This window comes from Mesoplodon bidens (assembly GCF_964165515.1).
Source record: "Mesoplodon bidens genome assembly, chromosome: 1".
NCBI lineage: Eukaryota > Metazoa > Chordata > Mammalia > Artiodactyla > Ziphiidae > Mesoplodon > Mesoplodon bidens.
Genome location: NC_138176.1, coordinates 102,255,862 through 102,277,491, shown reverse-complemented (window position 1 = coordinate 102,277,491; position 21,630 = coordinate 102,255,862). Strand labels below are relative to the sequence as shown.

Sequence of the window (21,630 nt, the reverse complement as noted above, 5' to 3'; positions counted from 1 at the left end):
TTTTATTAGACCCCAAGTAAGAACATCTTTAACGCTTTAAGAAGATTACTATAAATTACTCTATAACTTATGTTTTGCATGGTTTTTAAATGTTCATAATGCTATAATTTATTTACTTAATTTTACACGAAGATATAAAAAAATAAATATTGCCATGCATAACTTGTTGATATTTTTAAAAAACCACAAATAAATAACTCGAAATGTTGTCTAGAGAAATTGTTCCTGCATACTTGTTAATTACAGGGGACTCGAGCAAGTCTATTTTAATATAGGATCCTCAAACTGAAAAAGCTTCCAAACAAAGCCAAATATAATGCCCTTAAATGATCAAAATGGGGCTTCCCTGGTGGCGCAGTGGTTGAGAATCCGCCTGCCGATGCAGGGGACACGGGTTCGTGCCCCGGTCCGGGAGGATCCCACATGCTGCGGAGCGGCTGGGCCCATGAGCCATGGCCACTGAGCCTGCGCGTCCGGAGCCTGTGCTCCGCAACGGGAGAGGCCACAGCAGTGAGAGGCCCGCGTACCGCAAAAAAAAAAAAAAAAAAAAAAAAAAAAAGATCAAAATGTAATTAATGCTAAGGGAAAGAAAACAATACAAACCAAAACTGGAGTGCAAACACCTTTTTTGCTGTAGGTTTTAATGGAAAAGGTTTGTGAGCAAATGGGGTTCCTTCCCAAGGGCATGCTGGAAACATGGAAAGTGAAGTGAGAGGAACTGGGGAGCCTTCCTCAGTCAACCTCTTATTTGAGCTTCCTGAAACGTCCCTGGTTAAGTCTTGTGATTAAAGAGACACAGACAAGCATTTATAAATGTCCATCAAGGTTCCTCGTTAAAGCTAAAGTCACACACTAGGGACAGGTGGTCCGAAGGGTAATTGAAGGACGGTAGTCGGTTGGGTCCAATCTGCTCCTCGGTGAGCAGATCCAGGGCTGACCTCACGCTGAGTGCATGCTTGGAATACCAGATATAATCCAGAGTGTGGCGGCACTCACCCGAGGTCCGGATCTTCCAGGTCGTGTACGGAGGTTCCGACTGCCCATCCGCGCTCAGCAGCTTGTAGGCGCTGTTCAGGTTGAGGCTGGAGGATGCGAAGTGCCTGTAGACCTCCTCTGTTGGCTCTGCGTTGAAGTCCCCACAAACGATAAGGGGGATCTTGGCTCCCTGGGTGAAGCTCTGCAGCTTCTGGAGAAGGTCACAGCCTTGAGCCGATCGAAACCGCTCCCAGCCAGTGCGAGCCTTTAGGTGGGTGACGGCGATGCAGAACTGCCGGCTGGACTCCTTGCACTCTAGGGTCTGGGCAATGGCCACCTGGTTGGTTTTCAACGTCATGGCCGTCAGCCTGATGTTGGCACTGTTGACTAGCTTGAATCGGTTTTGGAGAAAAAACAAGGCACAGCCATCTGGTCCATTGTTGTGTTCCACATCCAGACAAGGTGACCAGGGCTTGGGGAAAAACGCGCCCTGATAGCCCAGTCTACTGAGGAGGGGGTGGAAGGTGTCAAAGTAGTGGTCCACCTCTTGGAGGCACAGTATATCGGGCTGGTAGGCTAGGATTTCTTCCAGGATGAGACATTTCCTTTCTTCCCACTTGAGTGCTTCAAGGGGGCACTGTACAAAGTTGTCTTTGCCTTCTCCAAGAGCTGAAAGAAAAAAGCCGGTCAGTGGTCAGCTACTAAGAACCGCTACTAAGTACCTGCGAGTCTCCTTAGGTTTGACGCTACCCAAGACCTTCAGAGTGCTTCCCCTGCTTCAGATGCTCTGGGTGGTTCTTCTCCTACTGCACCGACCTACCAAACTGAATAACCTCTTACCATCCAGATGAAGCAAGCAACTAACTGACCCTTTCGTATTAAAACTATTTCTTGTCACTATATTCTAGGACATAAGATCTTCTTAAGTTTTACCTTTAGACAGTGTTCTGTGGCGTCCAACAGATCTAAACTATGCCAGATGAAGTAAATACACTTAACTCTATAGAGTGCTTTCAACACTGACTTATAATAAGCCACACTAGGCCTTTATAGACACCACTTAGAATAAATGACACCCATTTAAAATGGGCAGCTTTTCCCTACACCTGGAAAAAACAAATGAATCAAAGATTGGAAAGTCAGGGAGTATGCCCTTCTTTTCCAGAAAAAATGGTGACCCTGGTTTCTTCTTAAAATTTCAACTGCGACATGATCGGCAATAAAGTTGACTGACACACCTGTTTTTTAACTGAGCCGACCCAGGAAAGGAGTCCTTTCTACCGTACAAAGTAATATCTTAAAGCACAGAGAACTGAAGCAACATCTCTGGCCTCAAATTATGAAGAGGCGTCTGGATGAGAACCTGGCCTCAGGAGTACCCCGACTCAGCACCACCCCTACACAGCCCCCATTCCCTGCAGAAGGTTCAGGGTCACCCGTTCGGTAGACTCAGTCTCCCCCTTCCAGGTGCTATCTTAGTGCTGTGGACTCAAAGCGGGAGACAACTGGTGAAAGCTTATGGGCTAACAAGAGACAGGAAGCACGTGCCGGGAAGCAGACACTTTCCCCGAACACGGAAAGTCTGCACACGTGGAGGGTAAGGAGTACGTCTTCAGCTGATGGATAGAGGGCAGTGAAGGCCAGACGACACCCCTTCCTAGCCTCCCCGTGTGGGAGCTCCCCAGGCCCGCCTCCGCAGGCCCGCCCCGCCCTCTCCCTGCGCACAGGGCGGGGCACAGGCGGGGCAGGCAGGCGGTCACAGCGCAGGCGTACCTTGGGCAAGGATGTTCCACTGCATGACCCGGATAGGTGCGTGGTTACTACTGGGGCCATCGGCCCTCAGATCCACGAAACCCCGCTGGAAGCGGGGAGGCCGAGTGTGCAGGACGGCCCTGCACTCCTCAAGGAGCTCTTTAGGATCAATGGGCTCCAGATGTTCCGGGTCGGGTGCCACCAGATACTCTGGGTGCTGGGAGGCGGAGCTGCCGTCCAGGGTCTTGGTGAGAGCGCTGTAGAGCCGGCTCGTGCCGCTTCCCATGGGACACGCTGCGGGGAAGGAAAGCACAGTCACTCGCCCGGCTCCTCGCCAGCTCGGCTCAGCCAGAAGATAAGGCACTTACTGTCCACGGAAGCTCGCGAGCTCCCTTTAGGGCGATGTTGCCACGTTCGCGTTCTACAGGGTGGATCAAAGGAGTTTCCGGGTTCTAGCTTTCTCTTAGGGCGGGTACTTGAAATATCGCTGTTGAGATACCTCGATCTTTATGGCTTATTCTAACCTAGAATCTGTCTTTATAATTTACAGACACAGCCTTATGAAAGCATAGCTAAACAAAATCCATATTCCTTTTTCTGTGCATTTTAAGTGAGAACGTGAAGACCAGTGTGTACAGAGCCAGATATCAGAAAGCCCAGTTAATCCTGGAGAACAGATTCGGTTAGAGCAGGCTGTTGCCCTAGCCATGTCACCTATACAGATCCCTCTGCTATGGCGAGAATCGGCTGGATTAAATCCATATCCCACTTCTCGTACATGTTAACTGTACACCAGGGATCTGGCTTTCTGTGGGACTCTGAACATCATTGAGCAGTGTGGTCTGTAATCTAATATCGATTGCCAGATTTTTAACAAATCAGAAAAGGGGTTGGGAGCAGAGGCAGTTGTCCACATTTTCTGGGATCCTGGGAGAAGAAAGGGTGCAGGAAGCACTGTCAGTGCACTTCCTAGGGCTTCCTCTTGTTATCTAACTGGACAATAACTCACTAAGGAGACTACAGCACAACCTTCAACAAGTCCGCATGAGGAGAGTTGTGCCCGGCACCTGGCTTGTAAGTAGCCGCCTGCTCCTTTAAAGGTCAGCCTTGTTTCCTCTTCATTATAGTGTGAATTAGGGGCACGTTCTACCTGGAAGCACCTCCTCGATTCCACACCTGGTTCCTGGTATGGAGGAACCTGGATTTCCCTACCCCGTCCAAGTCCTGGCCTCCTCTTGAAGGACACAAAGTTTCCTTCATAAAACGTATTATTTGGCAAGCTGATTGCATCTGAAACTAGCAGTTGATCGAACTTGCTGTAGCACGTCACAAAAGCAGATTAAAGTGTTCACCACCAAGGGTTAACAAGCATGCAAGCATGCTTTCTATTGTTCCCTTTCATCAACTCAAAAGTAGTGCCCCAACAAGAAAGCTAGATGAAGGCAAAGAAACACACCAGTTTTCCCAACATACATTTCTGTGCACGTGCAACTGCCAGCAAGCCTGTTCTTCTCACAAACGCACATGCATGAACACACGCACACACCTGTTCCAAAACTGTTTGATTTGAATATATTAAATTCCTTTAAATAAATTTGTTTGCCTATCTGAGTACATGGGTCCAGAGGAATTTTCTTCTTGGCTGGCAGTACAACTCTGAAAATCTTTCTTCTGTACTTCTAGTTTTTTGGGTTTTTTTTTTAAGGCAGTAAAAATATTACTCAGCCATAAAAGGAAACAAAATTGAGTTATTTGTAGTGAGGTGGATGGACCTAGAGTCTGTCATACAGAGTGAAGTAAGTCAGAAAGAGAAAAACAAATACCGCATGCTAACACATATATATGGAATCTAAAAAAAAAAAAAAAAAGATTCTGATGAACCTAGCTGCAGGACAGGAATAAAGACGCAGATGTAGAGAATGGACTTGAGGACATGGGGAGTGGGAAAGGTAAGCTGGGACGAACTGAGATAGTGGCATGGACATATATACACTACCAAATGTAAAACAGCTTGCTAGTGGGAAGCAGCCACAAAGCACAGGGAGATCAGCTCGGTGCTTTGTGACCACCTAGAAGGGTGGGGTAGGGAGGGTGGGAGGGAGACGCAAGAGGGAGGGGATATGGGGATATATGTATGTGTATAGCTGATTCACTTGGTTATACAGCAGAAACTAACACACATACACAAATTTAAAAATAAATAAATAAATAAATAGATAAATAAATAAAAGGCAGTAAAAAGTCCTACTGGGGGACTTCCCTGGTGGCACAGTGGTTAAGAATCCGCCTGCCAACGCAGGGGACATGGGTTCGAGCCCTGGTCTGGGAAGATCCCACATGCTGCAGAGCAACCAAGCCTGTGCACCACAACTACTGAGCCTGCGCTCTAGAGCCTGTGTGCCTAGAACCCGTGCTCCGCAGCAAGAGAAGCCACCGCAATGAGAAGCCCATGCACCGCAATGAAGAGTAGCTCCCACTTGCTGCAACTAGAGAAAGCCCGTGCACATCACGGAAGACCCAACACAGCACCCCCCCCCCAAAAAAAAAAAGTCCTACTGGTTTCTCAAGTGTGGTTTCCAGATCAGCAGCATCACCCTAACGGTCGACCAAACTGTCACAGGGCGTCACAGCAAATCCACAGGGGCTCCAGTGTGTGGCATTTGTCAGGCTCTAGGCAAATGACCAGCCTGATGCAGCTCACTTTCAATAGGACTGCTCTACATCCTTTTAATGCCATCATATCCTTGCCAAGCTGAGCTCTGGGGTAGTTGCTGTGATAAAAAGCAAGTACCATGTGAAAAGGAGTGTGAAAAAGAGGGTAGCACAGTGTCCAACAGGAGTCGAAGGTTTGAGGAGTTTCGTGAAGCCAGAAAGACTATCCTGAGCCACACTTCTTTCTAAAAACGTAGAAAAACCTTCACATGAAATGAATAAGGAACAGGTTCACGTCTGTTCAGACAATAAACGTGTGCTGGAAAGATACAGTGAGAAAGCCAATCAAAATTGTATCCTATTGCAAAATGAGCTAAAAGACAATGACAGAATAGCCTAAATTAGAAAACTCAGAAGTGAGGCAACACAAGAAATTAGTAACAAAAAACATAACAAAAAGAAATGAGGAGATAAAGCATTTAAGAGACAGTGGCAAACATTATGTACTAATTTTAAGTGAAGATGCAACATATGGATAAACAGGGGTTCTTGTAGCAGGAAAACCAATGCCAGGAAATGAAACAAATACTAAAAAACTGTAAATCAAGAAAACTTTTTTTTTTTTTTTTTTTTAAGAAAACTTTTAGGAATACAAAGTTTCAGTCATGCAGGATGAATTCAGTTCTGGAGGTTTAACGTACAGCATGGTGACTATAGTTAACAATAATGTATTCCATACTTGAAATCCTCTGAGAGAGGAGATCTAAAGTGATCTCACGTCCCCACTCCCTCAAGCACACAGGGTAACTATGAGAGTGAGATATGTTAATTAGCTTGACTGAGGTAATTATTTCACAACGTTTACAAATATCAAAATATCGTGTGGTTTACCTTAAATACATACAATTTTTATTTGTTAATTATACCTCAATAAAGCTGGAAAAAATAAAGTGAATGGTTTAAAAGGTAAAAATTATGAGGTTAAAAAAACATGTATCATGGACACACGTACCTGAGAATATCAACCCAGAATGACCAACACCAACTGGGCTGTAAAGAAATAGAAAAAGAAAAAATCCCTTGGGCTCTAGGCAAAAACAGCAAAAACAAAACAGCAAGGACAATTAGAGTATCACCGGACTTCAACTGCAATGTTTTATACCAGAAGCAAATGAAGTTACGTATTTCAAATATATGTCAAACTTTATATATATGGCTCATCAGTACATGAGCCAAGGATTTTATATCCAGCAAAACTGGAATACTGATGCCAGGAGCACTTCTTCCAGAAACTACTAGAGTAGGGGATGGCAAACTGCAGCCAGATGTATTTTAGTACAGTCCTCAAGCAAAGAATGGTTTTAAAGAGATGTTACACACACACACACACACACACACACATAATGCAACAGGATTGTTTTTGGCCCTCAAAGCCTAAATGTTTACTATCCTGCCCTTTTCAGAAAGGTCTTTGCCACCCCTGGAACCAGAGAACAAGATTTAGACCAAAATGACCAGAGACACTGATTTAAAAACTGGTGGTACTATATTAAACATATAGCCACTTAGAAAATCAAGTCTAAATGAGGTTAAAAGACAGAGTACAATATGCAATGGCTATGCGATCTGATAATGAACCAATGAAGATTTAGTACACCCAAAAAAAGCATGGAGGTGGGGGGAAGCAAGGACCAGAAAGAAGCAAGCATATTCAATTAAAAATTGTTTAACTGTTTTTAGGGAATTCCCTGGCGGTCCAGTGGTTAGGACTCTGCTCTTCCACTGCAGGGAGCATGGGTTTGATCCCTGGTCGGAGAACTAAAGATTCCCGTAAGCGACATGGGAAACGGTGGTGGTGAATTTAACGACAGCGATTTTTGATTTTTGGTGGAGATGTTGGGAAAATAGGGAACAGGACAGAGAGTAGAGATGTATTTTGAGAAAATCTTGCCCCCCTCCCCCAAAAAAGGAGAGAAATGGAATGGTGGCTGGAGATGGAGGCATGAGAATTTGGGGAAGCTGCAGTATCATGTTTGTTTGCTAACGGGGGTGACACAGCAGAGGGAGAAACCCACGAAGCAGGAGACTTCAGGCATGACGACATGAGGAAGCCGACAAGTCCTCCCCCCAAACAATTATCAACCCGGGCGCGAGTGTCAAAACCAGCCATTTCAGTGCTCTGGATGTAGACCAAAGGCATACAACGAACTGAGAAGCTTTTATTCACGAAAGCTATTGAACTTCAGTTAAGGACAGTGCTAGCCTGTGCCCGGTCCTGCCGGGGCTGGTCCCACCCCTCCCCCTCAGCTCCATGGAAGTATTCAACTAGGGCAGCAAAGGTACTAAATTAAAATCTGCCCAAAAGAAAGGCCCAGGCCCTGATGGCTTCGCTGGTGAGTCTATCAAATATTTAAATAAGAAGCAGCAATCCTTCACAAACTCCCACTTACTACTTCCCACGTACAGCCACTCTGGAAGACAGTTTGACAGTTTGGCAGTTTTTACAATACACATAGAATTCATGCCTCTAGGTATTTACCTAAGTGAACTCCAGTTCATTCAGGAATATGTATGCAGGGACTTCCCTGGTGGCACAGTGGTTAAGAATCCGCCTGCCAATGCAGGGGACACGGGTTCAATCCCTGGTCCTTGGCATGTGGAAGATCCCACATGATGCGGAGCAACGAAGCCCGTGCGCCACAACTACTGAGCCTGCACTCTAGAGCCCGCGAGCCACAACTACTGAGCCCGCGTGCCTAGAGCCCGTGCTCCGCAACAAGGGAAGCCACCACAATGAGAAGCCTGCGCACCGCAACGAAGAGTAGCCCCCACTCACCTCTAGAGAAAACCCGTGTGCAGCTATGAAGATCCAACGCAGCCAAAAATAAATAGAATAAATTAAAAAAAAAAAAAGGAATCCCATGATACTGAGCTGGAGTCAGAGACATCAGCCTGAATTCATGTTTCACTTACTATACATATATAGATGTGTAGATACAGAGATAATTAGTGACGTGGACGGCTCTGTTTTTCCACTTGCTGTCTGCCATGAGCTAATCATTTGTTTAGTTAATGCTACCATCCACCTGCTTTATTCCCATGCTACAAATGTCTATTTTATATCTTTATATGTCCGGGGTTATTGTGAGGATAGAAACATAAATCTAAAACATTTTGGTAAAATATAACATTACTTCTTAAGGAATTTTGTTTGATTTTTTTGTGGGACCCTAGGAGGTCCTGATGCCTTGTCATGCCCCGGCAGATAAGGTACTTCTGTGGCAATGAACGCTTTCAGTTAAAACTGTCATTTTTACATGATGCTATGTAAACATATATAAGAAATACACATGAATATTTATATATTTACATGTATAACATAAGCTATATTTAGCCAACAAGTATAAAAATTGAAACGGACACATTCTACACTCACAACTCAGCGGGCGCACACGGCATACATAGATATCTAAGAGGAGGTTCACAGAACAGCTTTTTTCTGCATGACATCTGGGCCATTTTCTGGTGTATTCCATTTCTTTTTTAAAAAATGCTAGTTGTGACCCGACTACGTTTGGTTTCCGACCCACTGATGAGGCGCTGCTCCAGCAGCAGCTCAGGGCGTGGTTCATGGGCCACTGGGGATGTGTGAGACTCTTGGAGCCATGCACGGCCAAGGTTTTCATGACGCTGAGACCCCACGTGTCGTGTTCTCTGTCTTGGTGCTTGTTCTCCGCACAGCCGTGGTGACCGCTGCCCTGTCAGCACGTCTCGGGCACCGAGAGGCCCCAGGCTCCACTAGTGGCCACTGTGCGCATCCCCATCACTCAGGGTTTTAGTTTAAAAGTGCCTGTTTTACTTTAAAATGTCCCTTAGTGAGGTAGTAGTATCTCTGTTAAATGTGCAGCCTCGATGGCATATCTTTAATATGTGACAAAATGGAGCGTCCACAGAAACACTTACGCTGCACGCAAAATACGCTGCCTTAAGGAAAAGCGCTCGGGTGAGCGTCTGAGCTGCAAAATGAACTCGTCCCTGTCTTCATGGAATACCATTTCACCTCGAAGAACCGACAAACTATAGTTCATCACATATGGACACGAGGCAGACACTTACCCACTAAAATGTAAGAAGAAGTCAGCCTGGCACAACTGACAGCGTTTTTGCCCACGAGGAAAACGTCTGGAAAACATATCTGCCATCAGATATGGCAATTCTGGAAAACATATCTGCCATCAGGAGCCTGACAGGTCCCCAATACTTAAAAAATGTTTCTGACAAGATTGGTGGTGAGAGTAGCTACAGTTATTTCTATATTGTGTAACACTTGGAAGATCTGCATAACCCAGTGAAACACCACTTCCCAAATAACCAATACCAAAACTTCATTGATATATATGGTATCAGATTCCACGTCACAAATAACTACGTATTAACATAGAGACTACCACAAAAAAAGACTATCCACAATTATCTTATAAGGCTATTAAAATACTTTTTCCCAATTATATTATCTGTGAGAGACTAAATTTTCTTCATATATTTTAACCAAACTATATCACAACAGATTGAATGGAGAAGCAGATACGAGAATACAGCTGTCTCCTATTAAGCCAGACTTTAAAGAGATTTCCAAAACTGTCAAACAATGCCACTCTTTCACTAACTTTCTTTTTGTCTTGGAAAACAGTTCAAAAGTGTTACTTAGGTTAACACTGATTTTACTATTAAATGACTTGATAAACATTTAAAAATTCTCATCTTACTTTCTAACATGATATATAAACATAGGTCATATTAATTATTTATACATTAACCCACATAAACAAAATTCGGTGGGACCCTCCGTATTTTTTAAGATTGCGAAGGGGTCCAGAGAACAAAAGGTGAGACTGTCTCTTCTAGACCAACCGTCACCTGAGTGTAGACATCCCGTTCCAGGGGATACGAGCAAAGCAATCCCCGGGGAGAAAATGAGAACTAAAAAAGGTGAAATGAAATAACAGAAAGTAGACATGTCTGTAATTCACACAGCGCACGTATCTGAATTTTTCTCAAACTGACAGAGCATCTGATCACAAAAGGTGGGAGAGGTCACTGCTGCTAGGCTGCCTCCACGGCACTCCAGAGTCTAGTCCTACCTTCAAATCACGGACAAGCTTCCCTGACCTCTGGCCTTATATTTCTAAGCTAGATTTTCCATAGCTCAAAAATATTCTTCTCATAAAGTCAGGTTACTGAACCAAATCAGCAGGGATCTGGGTTAGTCCCAATTCATTTCTTCCTGTCTTCAGTTATTCTTTTCAGCTTTTATCCTAAGAACATACGAGCTTACTCAGTTATTTTTCAAGGCTTTATTTCCTAAAACTTTCTGGTAACATACAGACATCAATTCAAAGGAAGTGCTAGGGAATTAATAACTCCAAGTGGACACCATGGAGACTTCACATGCTATTTTTGTACTTATAACACCATCGTAGCAAGGCTCAGAGCCACCCAAGAACTGCTAGGTGGTAAGGCAAGTTATTTAAATTTGAGAACAAAGGAATGCTGAAGAGCATGTGACACCCTTCTGCCCCTCCCCCACCCTGAGGATGATGCCCATGACAGCTAATGACTGCTGAATGCTTACTATGCACCACTCGCAAATTAAGTCAATCTCACTCCATTCCTAGGAGGAAGCCACTCTGATTATTCCCCTTTTACAAGGAGGGATCACTTAGTAACAATTCTCTCACCTGTTTTAAAAAAGTCATTTTTTTTTTTCTTTTAGAGTATCGACCGTTTAAAAAATCTTTTCACACGTAAATACAAGTCCAATTCCAAAATTGCTTGCCTTTCTGCTGAAGTTTTATACCTTAATAGGGTTTGCCATTCAGGGCTTTAAAACGATCATCAAAGGTTCAGGACAGCAACATGGAAAGCCACTTTCCTGAGGCAAGGCAGCACAAACAATTCATCCAGGTGGTTGCTAAGATACTGGAAAGCATGAAATCTTGACAAAACCTCTACTGAACTTTTATTTGGCACTCATACTAGCTTCTGGGTCGAATTTTACATGTGTTTGGAGTGTTATTTATTTGACCCCATATTATATTCGGTTTTTGCCCCAAATTCATTTTTTTCCAGTCACTTTACTAGAGAAAGTATCAGTCATCATTTCAATGTAATGCATACGATGTAATTTATACAGGCAAAAGGCAGATGACAACAGCTTTATTTCTCACGCCTTTATTTCTCATTTAGCTGCACCACTCCCATCTCTTGCCACTTCCCAATCCTGTAAGCATATTTCCATATACACTGGGAACTGGATGCCTGCATTCCGTGATGATATGATGACGGTGAATAAATAAGTCACTCCTATTTTACTTTATAGGAATAACTCTTCTTACCTTTGTTAATAGCCTTTAAAGGTCTGCCAGAGAATTCAGATTATTTAGGTTCCAGAAATACAGCAGTGATATGTAAACTTCCCCCATTTTGTCATCCCTTTATTTTCCTAATAAAGCAAAAGTGGGCTAATTATTAAAATACAGAATACATTTACTCTTTAAGCTACTGATGACTAAATCAACTCTAAAGCAACAGGCAGACCAACCATGTGCCAGCTATCAGAGGCAAATGATCAGGGTTTAATGAAAACACCGTCAATCAGTAACTAGAAGGCTGGATGAGAACCCAAACTGACTGGGCTCACCACCCCAAGCAGTCCTAACAGCACTCAGAAATCTCAGCAGAAAAACCTCTCTCCACGTAACATTTCTCTACTTACCCAGCAACTGCTTCTTCTAGAGTCTGCCCAAACCTTTCAGTCTGTTAATAATTTCTCATAACCAGCCTGAGCTTAGTCTCCTGAAACGATGGCTTGGCAAAAATACTGGTTAAAAAGCAAAAACTGAAGGAAAGCCAGGATTCTCTGGGTCCACGTCTGAGAAGCTGCTGGAACTGACCAGGCTTGGGCCCACGGAAACCTCCAGGCGTAAAGTACCCAGAAGTGTAAAGCACAGACGTCACGGGAAGGCATCACTGAACAGCGAGCCTGTGCTGCCACCTACTGGCCGCGTGCTGAACCACCTCGGAAGTTTAGACGGCTAACTCAGCAGCTAGCTTTCACGGGGCTCCTTAGAGCAGCTTCCTGAACACACGCGGCCACCTTCAAAACAGTCACAAGATAACCATCGACCTAAAACAGCCTGGGTGTTGGATATGTGGTATAGTTCGTATTTACTGAAGAAGTCAAAGCTCCCCACCTCACAGCTTCATGGAGCAAGCCCCAGTGGCTCCCTTTTTCTTACACGTGGTCTTCTTCTCTTACTTAAATGACCCTTGACATTTGAACTACAATCCCTGTCCTTCACTCATTAGTTCTGTGAGGAATAGGGACTACATCTGCCTTGATTACCACTTCCCCTGGTAGCCGGTACCCGGCCTAGCGCTTTAAAAACGTTGATAAAAGAAAGGATGGCAAGTGGGTGCAAAGTGTTAATTAAGGACCCCTGTCAAACACTGGCAGAAGAACCGCCTTACGTTGGTAGAGCACTTTATGGTGCACTAGGCACTTTTACTTGCTGAGACACCTGTTACCCTCTCAAGAACCCCTTGGCTATTTTATAGATGAGGCTCAGAAGTGACTTGTCCTGAGTCACTATTAAATGTACTCTTTTTGGAATTTTGTGAGACTGTAGTCAGGGTCCTCTCTTTGTGTTTATGTACCCATCAGCTAGAACACCGAAACTCAAAACAGTGCAACACGTCCCCGGAAGGTCCACCTGGTAAAGGCACACAACCACCTTCAAATTCTGTGACGCAGTGTGGACTTGTAGTACATTACACTCCCTGGGTCCTAGAGACCAGATTCTAAGCATGGGAAAGCCTTACGGCGAAAGCTTTCACTTTTCTCAGTGAGGCAAAATGGTCTTAAACACATGGACTCGGGTTAGGCTGCCTCATTTCAAATCCAGGTTCCTCCTTTACTAATCAGATCCTGACCAAAGTATTTACCTCTGTGGCTCACTTTCTTCACCTGGGGATCACTGTGACCTACTTCACTGGGTTACTGGCCGCTGAATTAAACTAGCTATACCCAGCACATTGGAAATGGGAGCTAAATGTTAGCTACTTTGTTACTGTTAGTGAAGCTCACTTTCTGGGTTTCAAGAGAAGCTGCTTTTAACATTTGAGAGCCCAGCATGTGCCATACTCCTTGCATGTATTTTCATTACTCTTTCCAACAATCCAGCAAAGTAGGTATTGTGTTTGCCTACTTTTATCAACACGGAGACTGAAGTTAAGCGATTACCTGGTTCTCTCAGGATTGCACAACTGGCAAAGGGTCAGGCCCTGGAGAAGGCTGCCTGCACCCTGGACCGCTGCTCGTCAGCATCCCCGACAGTGCTGAGCCAGAGTCAGGACAACGGGACGGAGCCACACCAGGGGTGTGCACGGGGTCAAGAGGTCGAATTCCACCTCCTCCCTCTGCGAGGACGTCACGAGGACGTCACCGCCGGCACGGTGCGCACGCTGGCACAGCACAAAGTGTACAAAGCGGTGTAATGACCCACATGGAGTTACTAGAGATATCAAGTGAAGGTCACGGCTCTCAACCTAGCATGTCTAAAAATACAAGATCCTAGACACAGTGTGACAACCCCAACGACCTCTGCTAGGCAGCAGTCACAGACAGGAACGCCCAAGTGTCTTCCAGACAAGGCTAAGCGGTACCTTCAGTCACGCCCGATTCAGCTAGAGAATATGGCTAAGGGAAAAAGAAACCCCTCCACGATGAAAGCTGAGGTTAACCTGTTAAAATTGGTGCTCGATTGTTAGTGGCCTGGCCAAGCATTTCCACAAGCCGGGCTTTTCTAGCATAATGCTCTGCAGTGAAACTGAAAAGGCAGAAATGAAAAGAATCTGGTGGGACAGCAGCTCTCCAATAAGACATCAGGTCTGTGTTACTACCTGATGCCCATCACTAACATTCCCGGGATACTCAAGAAGTGGGCCAGGTTTACAGCTATGAATGGAAATATGGAGTGTGGGAGCCAAGAGGACTATTTTGCTGATATTCTTCCCTCTAGATCAGAGGTCCACACACTACAGCCCGGGAACAACATCTGGCCAGTGCCCTGTATTTGTGCTGCCTGTGATCTTTTACATTTTTAAATGGTTGAAAAAAAAACTAATAATATTTCATGATGTGAAAATCGTTTGAAATTCACACTTCAATGTCCGTAAATAAGGTTTATGTATTGTCTGTGGCTGCTTCCACACTACAGCAGCAGAGTTGAACAGTTGTAACAGATATTTGGGCTATAAATCCTAAAATACACATAGCTACATATATTTACAACTACATAGGACACAATGTAAGAGTAGGCTTCTGTGAAAAAAAGGAGTGGAGAACTAGAAAATGTCCAGAAATTGTAAACAACTGCAAAATAGACACATTCAGAAAATCTCATGAAATAAAGACTTGAAAAAATGAGAGGAGCCATAGAGGGTGGATCCATATGGACAACAATCTGTCAAACGGGACTTTTTAATAACATGAGAAGGGGGAATGATTTAGTGATGAATATGATAAAATAACCCAAGAAATAATAGAAAATTTTCCTGTGCTAAAGAATGGGATGTCCTTAGACTGAATGGGCTCACCTGACGCTGAGACATTTATCCTGACAGAACTTTTGAACACCAAGGACAAACAATCCTAAACTTCTGGTGATAACCAGTACTGACAAAGACATTTAAGCTCTGAGGGAAAATATTTTTATTAATGGGCATGTGTAACTTGTGTAATTAAAAAAATTATTTAAAAAAACTATCATGATGAAAAGCTGCTCGACATGACTAATTATTAGAGAAATGAAAGTCAAAACTACAACGAGGTATCACCTCACACCAGTCAGAATGGGCATCATCAGAAAATCTACAAACAACAAATGCTGGAGAGGGTGTGGAGAAACGGGAACCCTCTTGCGCTGTTGGTGGGAATGTCAACTGATACAGCCACTATGGAGAACAGTATGGAGGTTCCTTAAAAAACTAAAAATAGAACTACCATACGACCCAGCATTCCCACCACTGGGCATACACCCTGCGAAAACCATAATTCAAAAAGACACATGCACCCCAATGTTCATTGCAGCACTATTTACAATAGCCAGGTCATGGAAGCAACCTAAATGCCCATCGACAGACGAATGGATAAAGAAGATGTGCTACATATATACAATGGAACATTACTCAGCCATAAAAAGGAATGAAATTGGGTCATTTATAGAGACATGGATGGATCCAGAGACTGTCATACAGAGTGAAGTAAGTCAGAAAGAGAAAAACAAATATCATATATTAACACATATATGTGGAACCTAGAAAAATGGTACAGATGAACCGGTTTGCGGGGCAGAAATAGAGACACAGATGTAGAGAACAAACATAGGGACACCAAGGGGAAAAGTGGCAGGGTGGTGGTGGGATGAATTGGGAGATTGGGATTGACATGTATACACTAATATGTATAAAATGGATAACTAATAAGAACCTGCTGTATAAAAAAAAATAAAATTCAAAAAAGAAAAAAACTATCATGAAAATTTTCCAAATAAAATTCAGCATGAACCACCTAAAAGAGAAATGCACATCAACCTTGAATTGCTAAGTATTCATCAAATGTGATAACCATTCAAGTGGTTATCAAGGTCCTATGAATCCCGATTAGAGTGACTCCTAACAATAAATATATATGCTGAGGGTTTCCCTGGTGGCGCAGTGGTTGAGAGTCCACCTGTCAATGCAGGGGACACGGGTTTGTGCCCCGGTCTGGGAAGATCCCACATGCCGTGGAGCGGCTGGGCCCGTGAGCCATGGCCGCTAAGCCTGTGTGTCCGGAGCCGCAAAAAAAAAAAAAAAAAAAAAAAAGTGTATATATATATATATATATATATATGTATGCTGAGTCTCCCTCTTCCTTCCAAGAAGCTGAATATACCTGCCTCACCTCTTTTAGCAAACATCCCATCACAGGAACCTACAGAGTACATATTTATCCACCTACCTACTCTATAAATTGTACACTCCCGTTACGTCAGTGTCAAGTTCTGTCTCACTGAACTTTCACAGATACACCAGTTCTTTCCTTTTCTTTTTTTTTTTTTTTTTTTTTTTCTTTTTGCGGTATGTGGGCCTCTCACTGCTGTGGCCTCTCCCGTTGCGGAGCACAGGCTCCGGACGCGCAGGCCCAGCGGCCATGGCTCACGGACCCAGCCGCTCCGCGGCATATGGGATCCTCCCAGACCGGGGCACGAACCCGTATCCCCTGCATCGGCAGGCGGACTCTCAACCACTGCGCCACCAGGGAGGCCCCTCTTTCCTTTTCTTGAAGCTCGCTTTTGCTCAGGTAAACATTCTTGCTCAGGCGTCTCCTGAATTGTCTTAGGCCCCAAGCTCAAAACTCTTAACACTCTTCCAGAATTCTCTCCGGGTTTCCCAAACTTTCCAGGAGGAATAAGTACCTCTAGGAGTGGAGCTTATAAAATACTCCCAGATGATTCTCAAGTACCCCTTTTCCCAGGGTGTTCATCGCTGTTCCCACACCTGCCACCTTCTTCTGGCACATGGTCTTCTCTCACCCTCCTTTCTCACATTCAAAGCAAAGTTTTTTTCCAACAAATCTAGCCACACTCATGTCTTTCTTCTCAATCTCTGCTGCAATTAGTCATGAGAAGCAATAAAATATTTGGCCTTTTAAGTGTACTATGTTCAGTAATACTTGTGGATCAATTGATACCAATTTATCTTATTAATTTTTTTTTCCCTAGGAAAAGTCCAGCAAGAGAAGTTAAATGATTTGCAAGTGTTCATACAAGTGTGTTGAATGTGAGTCTGGAGCCATGGTTACTAATTCAAAAGCCCCCAATAACTCACTGTATTTAAGCTCTTACCATTAAATGCTACAGGAAAACAATACCTTGGTTCTCCTACAAAGAAAGCAATTTATCTTTGTAGAAGCTTGATAATTACAAGCTTTTGCATTTCTTCTCTCTCATAAGCAGCTTACTCACACCGTTAAGGGACATACTAAATAAAGCCGCCTCCTCAAATGAGCCGGTATTTGCTTTTAAAATTGCACCAAGAAAAAAAGCAACATGTTCCAGTGATGGAAAACAGTAATTCAGCCAACTCTTCATTAGCTGAGGAGGAAGGCATTTATAAACCCACAGATGACACTGGACCAGTACAGTCATCCAGCACAGTAACTGTGGCACCTGCTGCTTCTTTATGGGGGCTGCTGTCCTTCCATAAGAAAAGGTAGCAAAACACTGCTAGGTCCCCCTTTAAATTCTAATAACCCAGCATTTGATGACTGCAAAGAGGCTGCACTCATCTTTCCAGTGACTTCTGACTGCCAAGGGGCGTTAAGTTAGGAAGGAACTGATTATCAAATGGGGTCAAGTGTGGGGCTTTATTACCCATCCCCCTGCAAAAAGGTGCTGAAGGGAAGAATGGCTTCAGTTCTCTGAAGGTTTCTCTAGCCAGATGTCTAAACCTTGGGGTCTGTAAAAATAATCTGGTTTTTATCATTGTTGCTATTTTGTTAAGTAATGTGGAATCTGGGGCCCACCGGTAACGATTCTGTTTAGTAAGTCTACAGTAGGATCTATGAATCTGCATTTATTTAAAAAGCACCTAATGCTGGTTCTGAGGCTCTTTGGGAAACATTTTGCAAGGTATCTCTTCTCTCACCCTGCCACAACCATGCCTCATGCCTTCCACTTTGCTCCTGGCTTTTCCCAAGCGAAGTGTTCTAATCTCTTTCCATTCTAAACTGCACTTCAAGGCCCAGCTCAAATGCCAACCACGTTTTGAAGCCAAAAAAGATCACCAATGCTAAAAGGGACTTTGCGCTCTCTGGCATCCTTGTGCCATTTACAAACCTTTAATTGTAACAGACTAAGAATAAGAGGTGTTTGATTTCATTAAACAGTCATGTCTTTGTGCAAAACTCACCTCTTACTGGGCACTAAACTCCTTAGAGGCAGGCTAAGTCTCATGTTCTTTTACCTCCTATAATAAAGCACCTACAGAGTGAGATAGACTGTAAGTTTTTGAATGAATGAGTGATCAAGCGATGAGCTGATGAATGCATTCATGAGTGTCTTCCAACAAGTAGCTGAAGCGAAAACTGCGCAGAAGCCAGAAAATTGCCTAGATCTTGTAGTAGTAACTGTCTATAATAGTTTACAATAGTTTAACTACCATAAAATATTTCAATTCCCTTCTAAAACTTCAGGGAACTTCCAGAAAGTTCATTAAACACGTTTCTGGGTCCAAAGCCTAAGATTCCAAATGTTCTGGCCTTTCTTCCTCAGCCAACAGCACAGCTCTCTGTATGTGTGTTACGTAAGCTATCTGTACTCCCAAGATGAGCCTACTGACTAACTGCCCCGAGGGGCCTGGAGGAAATTTAAGGTGAAAGGTTAAGACAGGAGAGACGGCTAGGAAGACCCCAATTGGTTTCCTTTCATCCCTTCTCCCACCTCAAACCTAACAATGTTCCTCTTGAAAATTTCCAGCAAGAAAACCCACTGACCTTCCCTGGTGGAGCAGTGGTTAAGCATCCACCTGCCAATGCAGGGGACACGGGTTCGAGCCCTGGTCCGGGAAGATCCCACATGCCGCGGAGCAACTAAGTCCGTGCGCCACAACTACTGAGCCCACGTGCCACAACTACGGAAGCCCGCACGCCTAGAGCCCGTGCTCCGCCACCGCAATGAGAAGCCCTGCGCACCGCAACGAAGACCCAACGCAGCCATAAATAAATAAACTTATTTTAAAAATACTTTATAAAAAAAAAGAAAAAACACTATCAGATATTAGGTGGTAACCATTCTAACAGTTATTTTATTGTGCCAAACTCCTATAGAACTGGAAAGATCTCAGTGACTGCCAAATTCACCCATTTTAAGGACACTGAAGAATTTAGAGTCTCCGGTAACCACTTTAACATCCTAATTTTATTTTACTTTATTTATTCATTTATTTTTGGCCGCACCGCAGGGCATGTGGGATCTTAGTTCCCCCGCCAGGGATCGAACCTGCATCCCCTGCGGTGGAAGCGCCGAGTCTTAAACCACTTGACCGCCAGGTAAGTCCCTAGTCACATTCTGGGTGATCACTTTAAGTAAAGAAAGCCACACTGAACATATTCTTTTTACTGCTCAATCTGTCCTTAAGTAAATCTGGGAATTCCCTGGCGGTCCAGTGGTTAGGGCTCAGGGCTTTTACTGCCCTGGCCCTGGGTTCAATCCCTGGTCTGGGAATCCCGCAAGCCACGCAGTGGGACCAAAAACAAAACAAAACAAAACAAAAAAACCCAAAACCGTTAATCCAGAACTTTTGGAGCAAAATGTAGTTATTTACAATCTAAGATGCTCTTACGTCTTAAACAGCAATAAACTTGAGCACAAACAAAATACACTTTTTTAGTGTGATAAAATTGCCAGTTTTGAAAGAGAAGCTTTATTCCTCATTTTGAAAAGTATGACTACTTTGTATGTAAATTGTGGCCGCGGTAATGGGTCCTCAGGCAGAACCTCGTTGGGCAAAAAGGGGAAATCCAGAGCACGTGACGTATAAAATTGGCTCTTGGCCAAGACGGCATCACCTTTGCAAGATCTTAAGCCAGGTATACAGGACGCAGAATGACGCAAATATTAAGACGGGAAGGCTCCCGAAAGATTTCAAATGTATGTCCAAAGAGTCAAGGCGTGTTATAACACACTGTTCACATGACATTTTTCAAAATTCAGAAACCTAAAAGACACGCAGGTCACGTGATCCGATAAGTGTAACTTTAGATTTTTTGTTTGTTTGCATAAAATGTTCCATCATTAGTGCGATTAGAAACAAAACACAAATAATCTGTGGCCTCGGAAGGGGAAAACTTACAGGTCAAGAGCGAGAAATACAAAAACCACGGCATCGAACGCTAAGGATCAAACTAGAAGCTCCCGCGGGGTTCCGGTTCTTACCGGACGCGGTGCAAGCCCCAGGCAAGGGAAGGCGAGGGCAGAGCCGCAAAGGGGAGCGGAGACAGCGGCTCAGGGAGAGAGGGACCCGCTTCCCGGTCCGACCCCACCGCCCGGCGGCCCCCGGCTTCCCATTCATTCCGCGCCGTCTCCAGGTGGCGGCCGCGCGTTGGCCGCCGCCGCGTTCTCCGCCCGGAACCGCCGCGCACTCACCTGTTCGGGAGCACGACCTCGCGACGCCGCGGGCCGCCGAGGCCGCCGCCAGGAGCCGGGGGGAAGCGAGGCGGGGGGCGGCGGCGGGCGCGGGCGAGCGGCGGCGCGGCGGCGGGCCGGGCGGGCGGCGCAGGCCGGGCGCGTCCCTCTGCAGCAGGGCGGAGCAGAGCCGCCGCGGGCTCTGATACATGCCGGGCGCCGCCGCCGCCGCCGCCGCGGCCCCTCGCGCGCCCGACCCACCCGCGGGCCTCGCCGACGCGGGCAAGCCGAGCAGACTCTCGGGGGCGTCCGAGCGGAGGCTCCCGGGCTCCTTCTCTTCCCGCCGCGGCCCGGGGGAAGGTGCTGGGCAGGCGAGCCGGAGACTGAGCAGCTGATGCTGCGGCTGCTGCGACGCCAAGGCGCTGTCTGCAGCCAGCGGGCGAGAGCTGGGGGGTAACCAGCGAGCGCAGAGCGCTGACAAAGCGGACGCTACCAAGCGCAACAGGGAGGGGGGATCCATGGGACGGGAGCCCGGCGCGACCAGGCAGGGACTCCTCGAACCGGGGTGATACTGATTTGGGAGGAAGTGGGTCTTAAGCTATTCATAGGATGGGGGCTGTGGGAGGTTCAAAATAACAAGGATCCCTTGAGGAGGTTTTAAAGGAATGAGCCTCCCCTTCCGCTGGCTGCAGTGGAAACGCCCACAGGCTGGGAGACCCAAGACTGCTCCAGGGCTGTGGCCCTGGAGACACGTGGGTGTCCGAGTAGAAGACAGCATCCGTGCATGCGTGTGAGTGTACGTGTGAATCCGGTAAAGGGTGTCCGCCCCCGACGCCGTCGACGGGACATGTTGCGTTAAACGAAATTAAGCACGGTAAAGCCCCCACTGTGTGCGAGGGCGATGCTGAGGAAGACAACGTCCCTTTCCTCAAGAATGTTATCCTCAGGCAAAGGGGGGCGAAGGTGGCAAGAGAAATCAGACCATAAAGCTTTACAAGGTAGATTAAGATCAGTGCCACAAGTT

General features: G+C 45.3%; 1 protein-coding gene across 1 annotated transcript; it reads right to left on the bottom strand.

Moving 5' to 3' along the window:
• Window positions 1-609: 609 nt before the first annotated feature.
• NOCT (nocturnin) lies at window positions 610-21,163 on the bottom strand. The gene is made up of 3 exons (XM_081250276.1): window positions 20,628-21,163; window positions 2,749-3,021; window positions 610-1,644 (listed from the first exon to the last, which is right to left on the bottom strand). The coding sequence occupies exons 1-3, from the start codon at window positions 21,124-21,126 to the stop codon at window positions 821-823; spliced, it is 1,596 nt and encodes a 531-aa protein (XP_081106402.1). The 5' UTR covers window positions 21,127-21,163; the 3' UTR covers window positions 610-820.
• Between the last annotated feature and the right edge of the window lie 467 nt (window positions 21,164-21,630).

Bases quoted from the DNA above. Each gene is read 5' to 3' on its own strand.
- NOCT (XM_081250276.1), bottom strand. From the start codon at position 21,126: ATGGATCCCCCCTCCCTGTTGCGCTTGGTAGCGTCCGCTTTGTCAGCG. The intron at 3,022-20,627 runs GTGAGTGCGCGG...CCTTCCCCGCAG, and splicing joins GAGGTCGTGCTCCCGAACAG to CGTGTCCCATGGGAAGCGGC. The intron at 1,645-2,748 runs GTACGCCTGCGC...TTTTTCTTTCAG, and splicing joins GTGGAACATCCTTGCCCAAG to CTCTTGGAGAAGGCAAAGAC.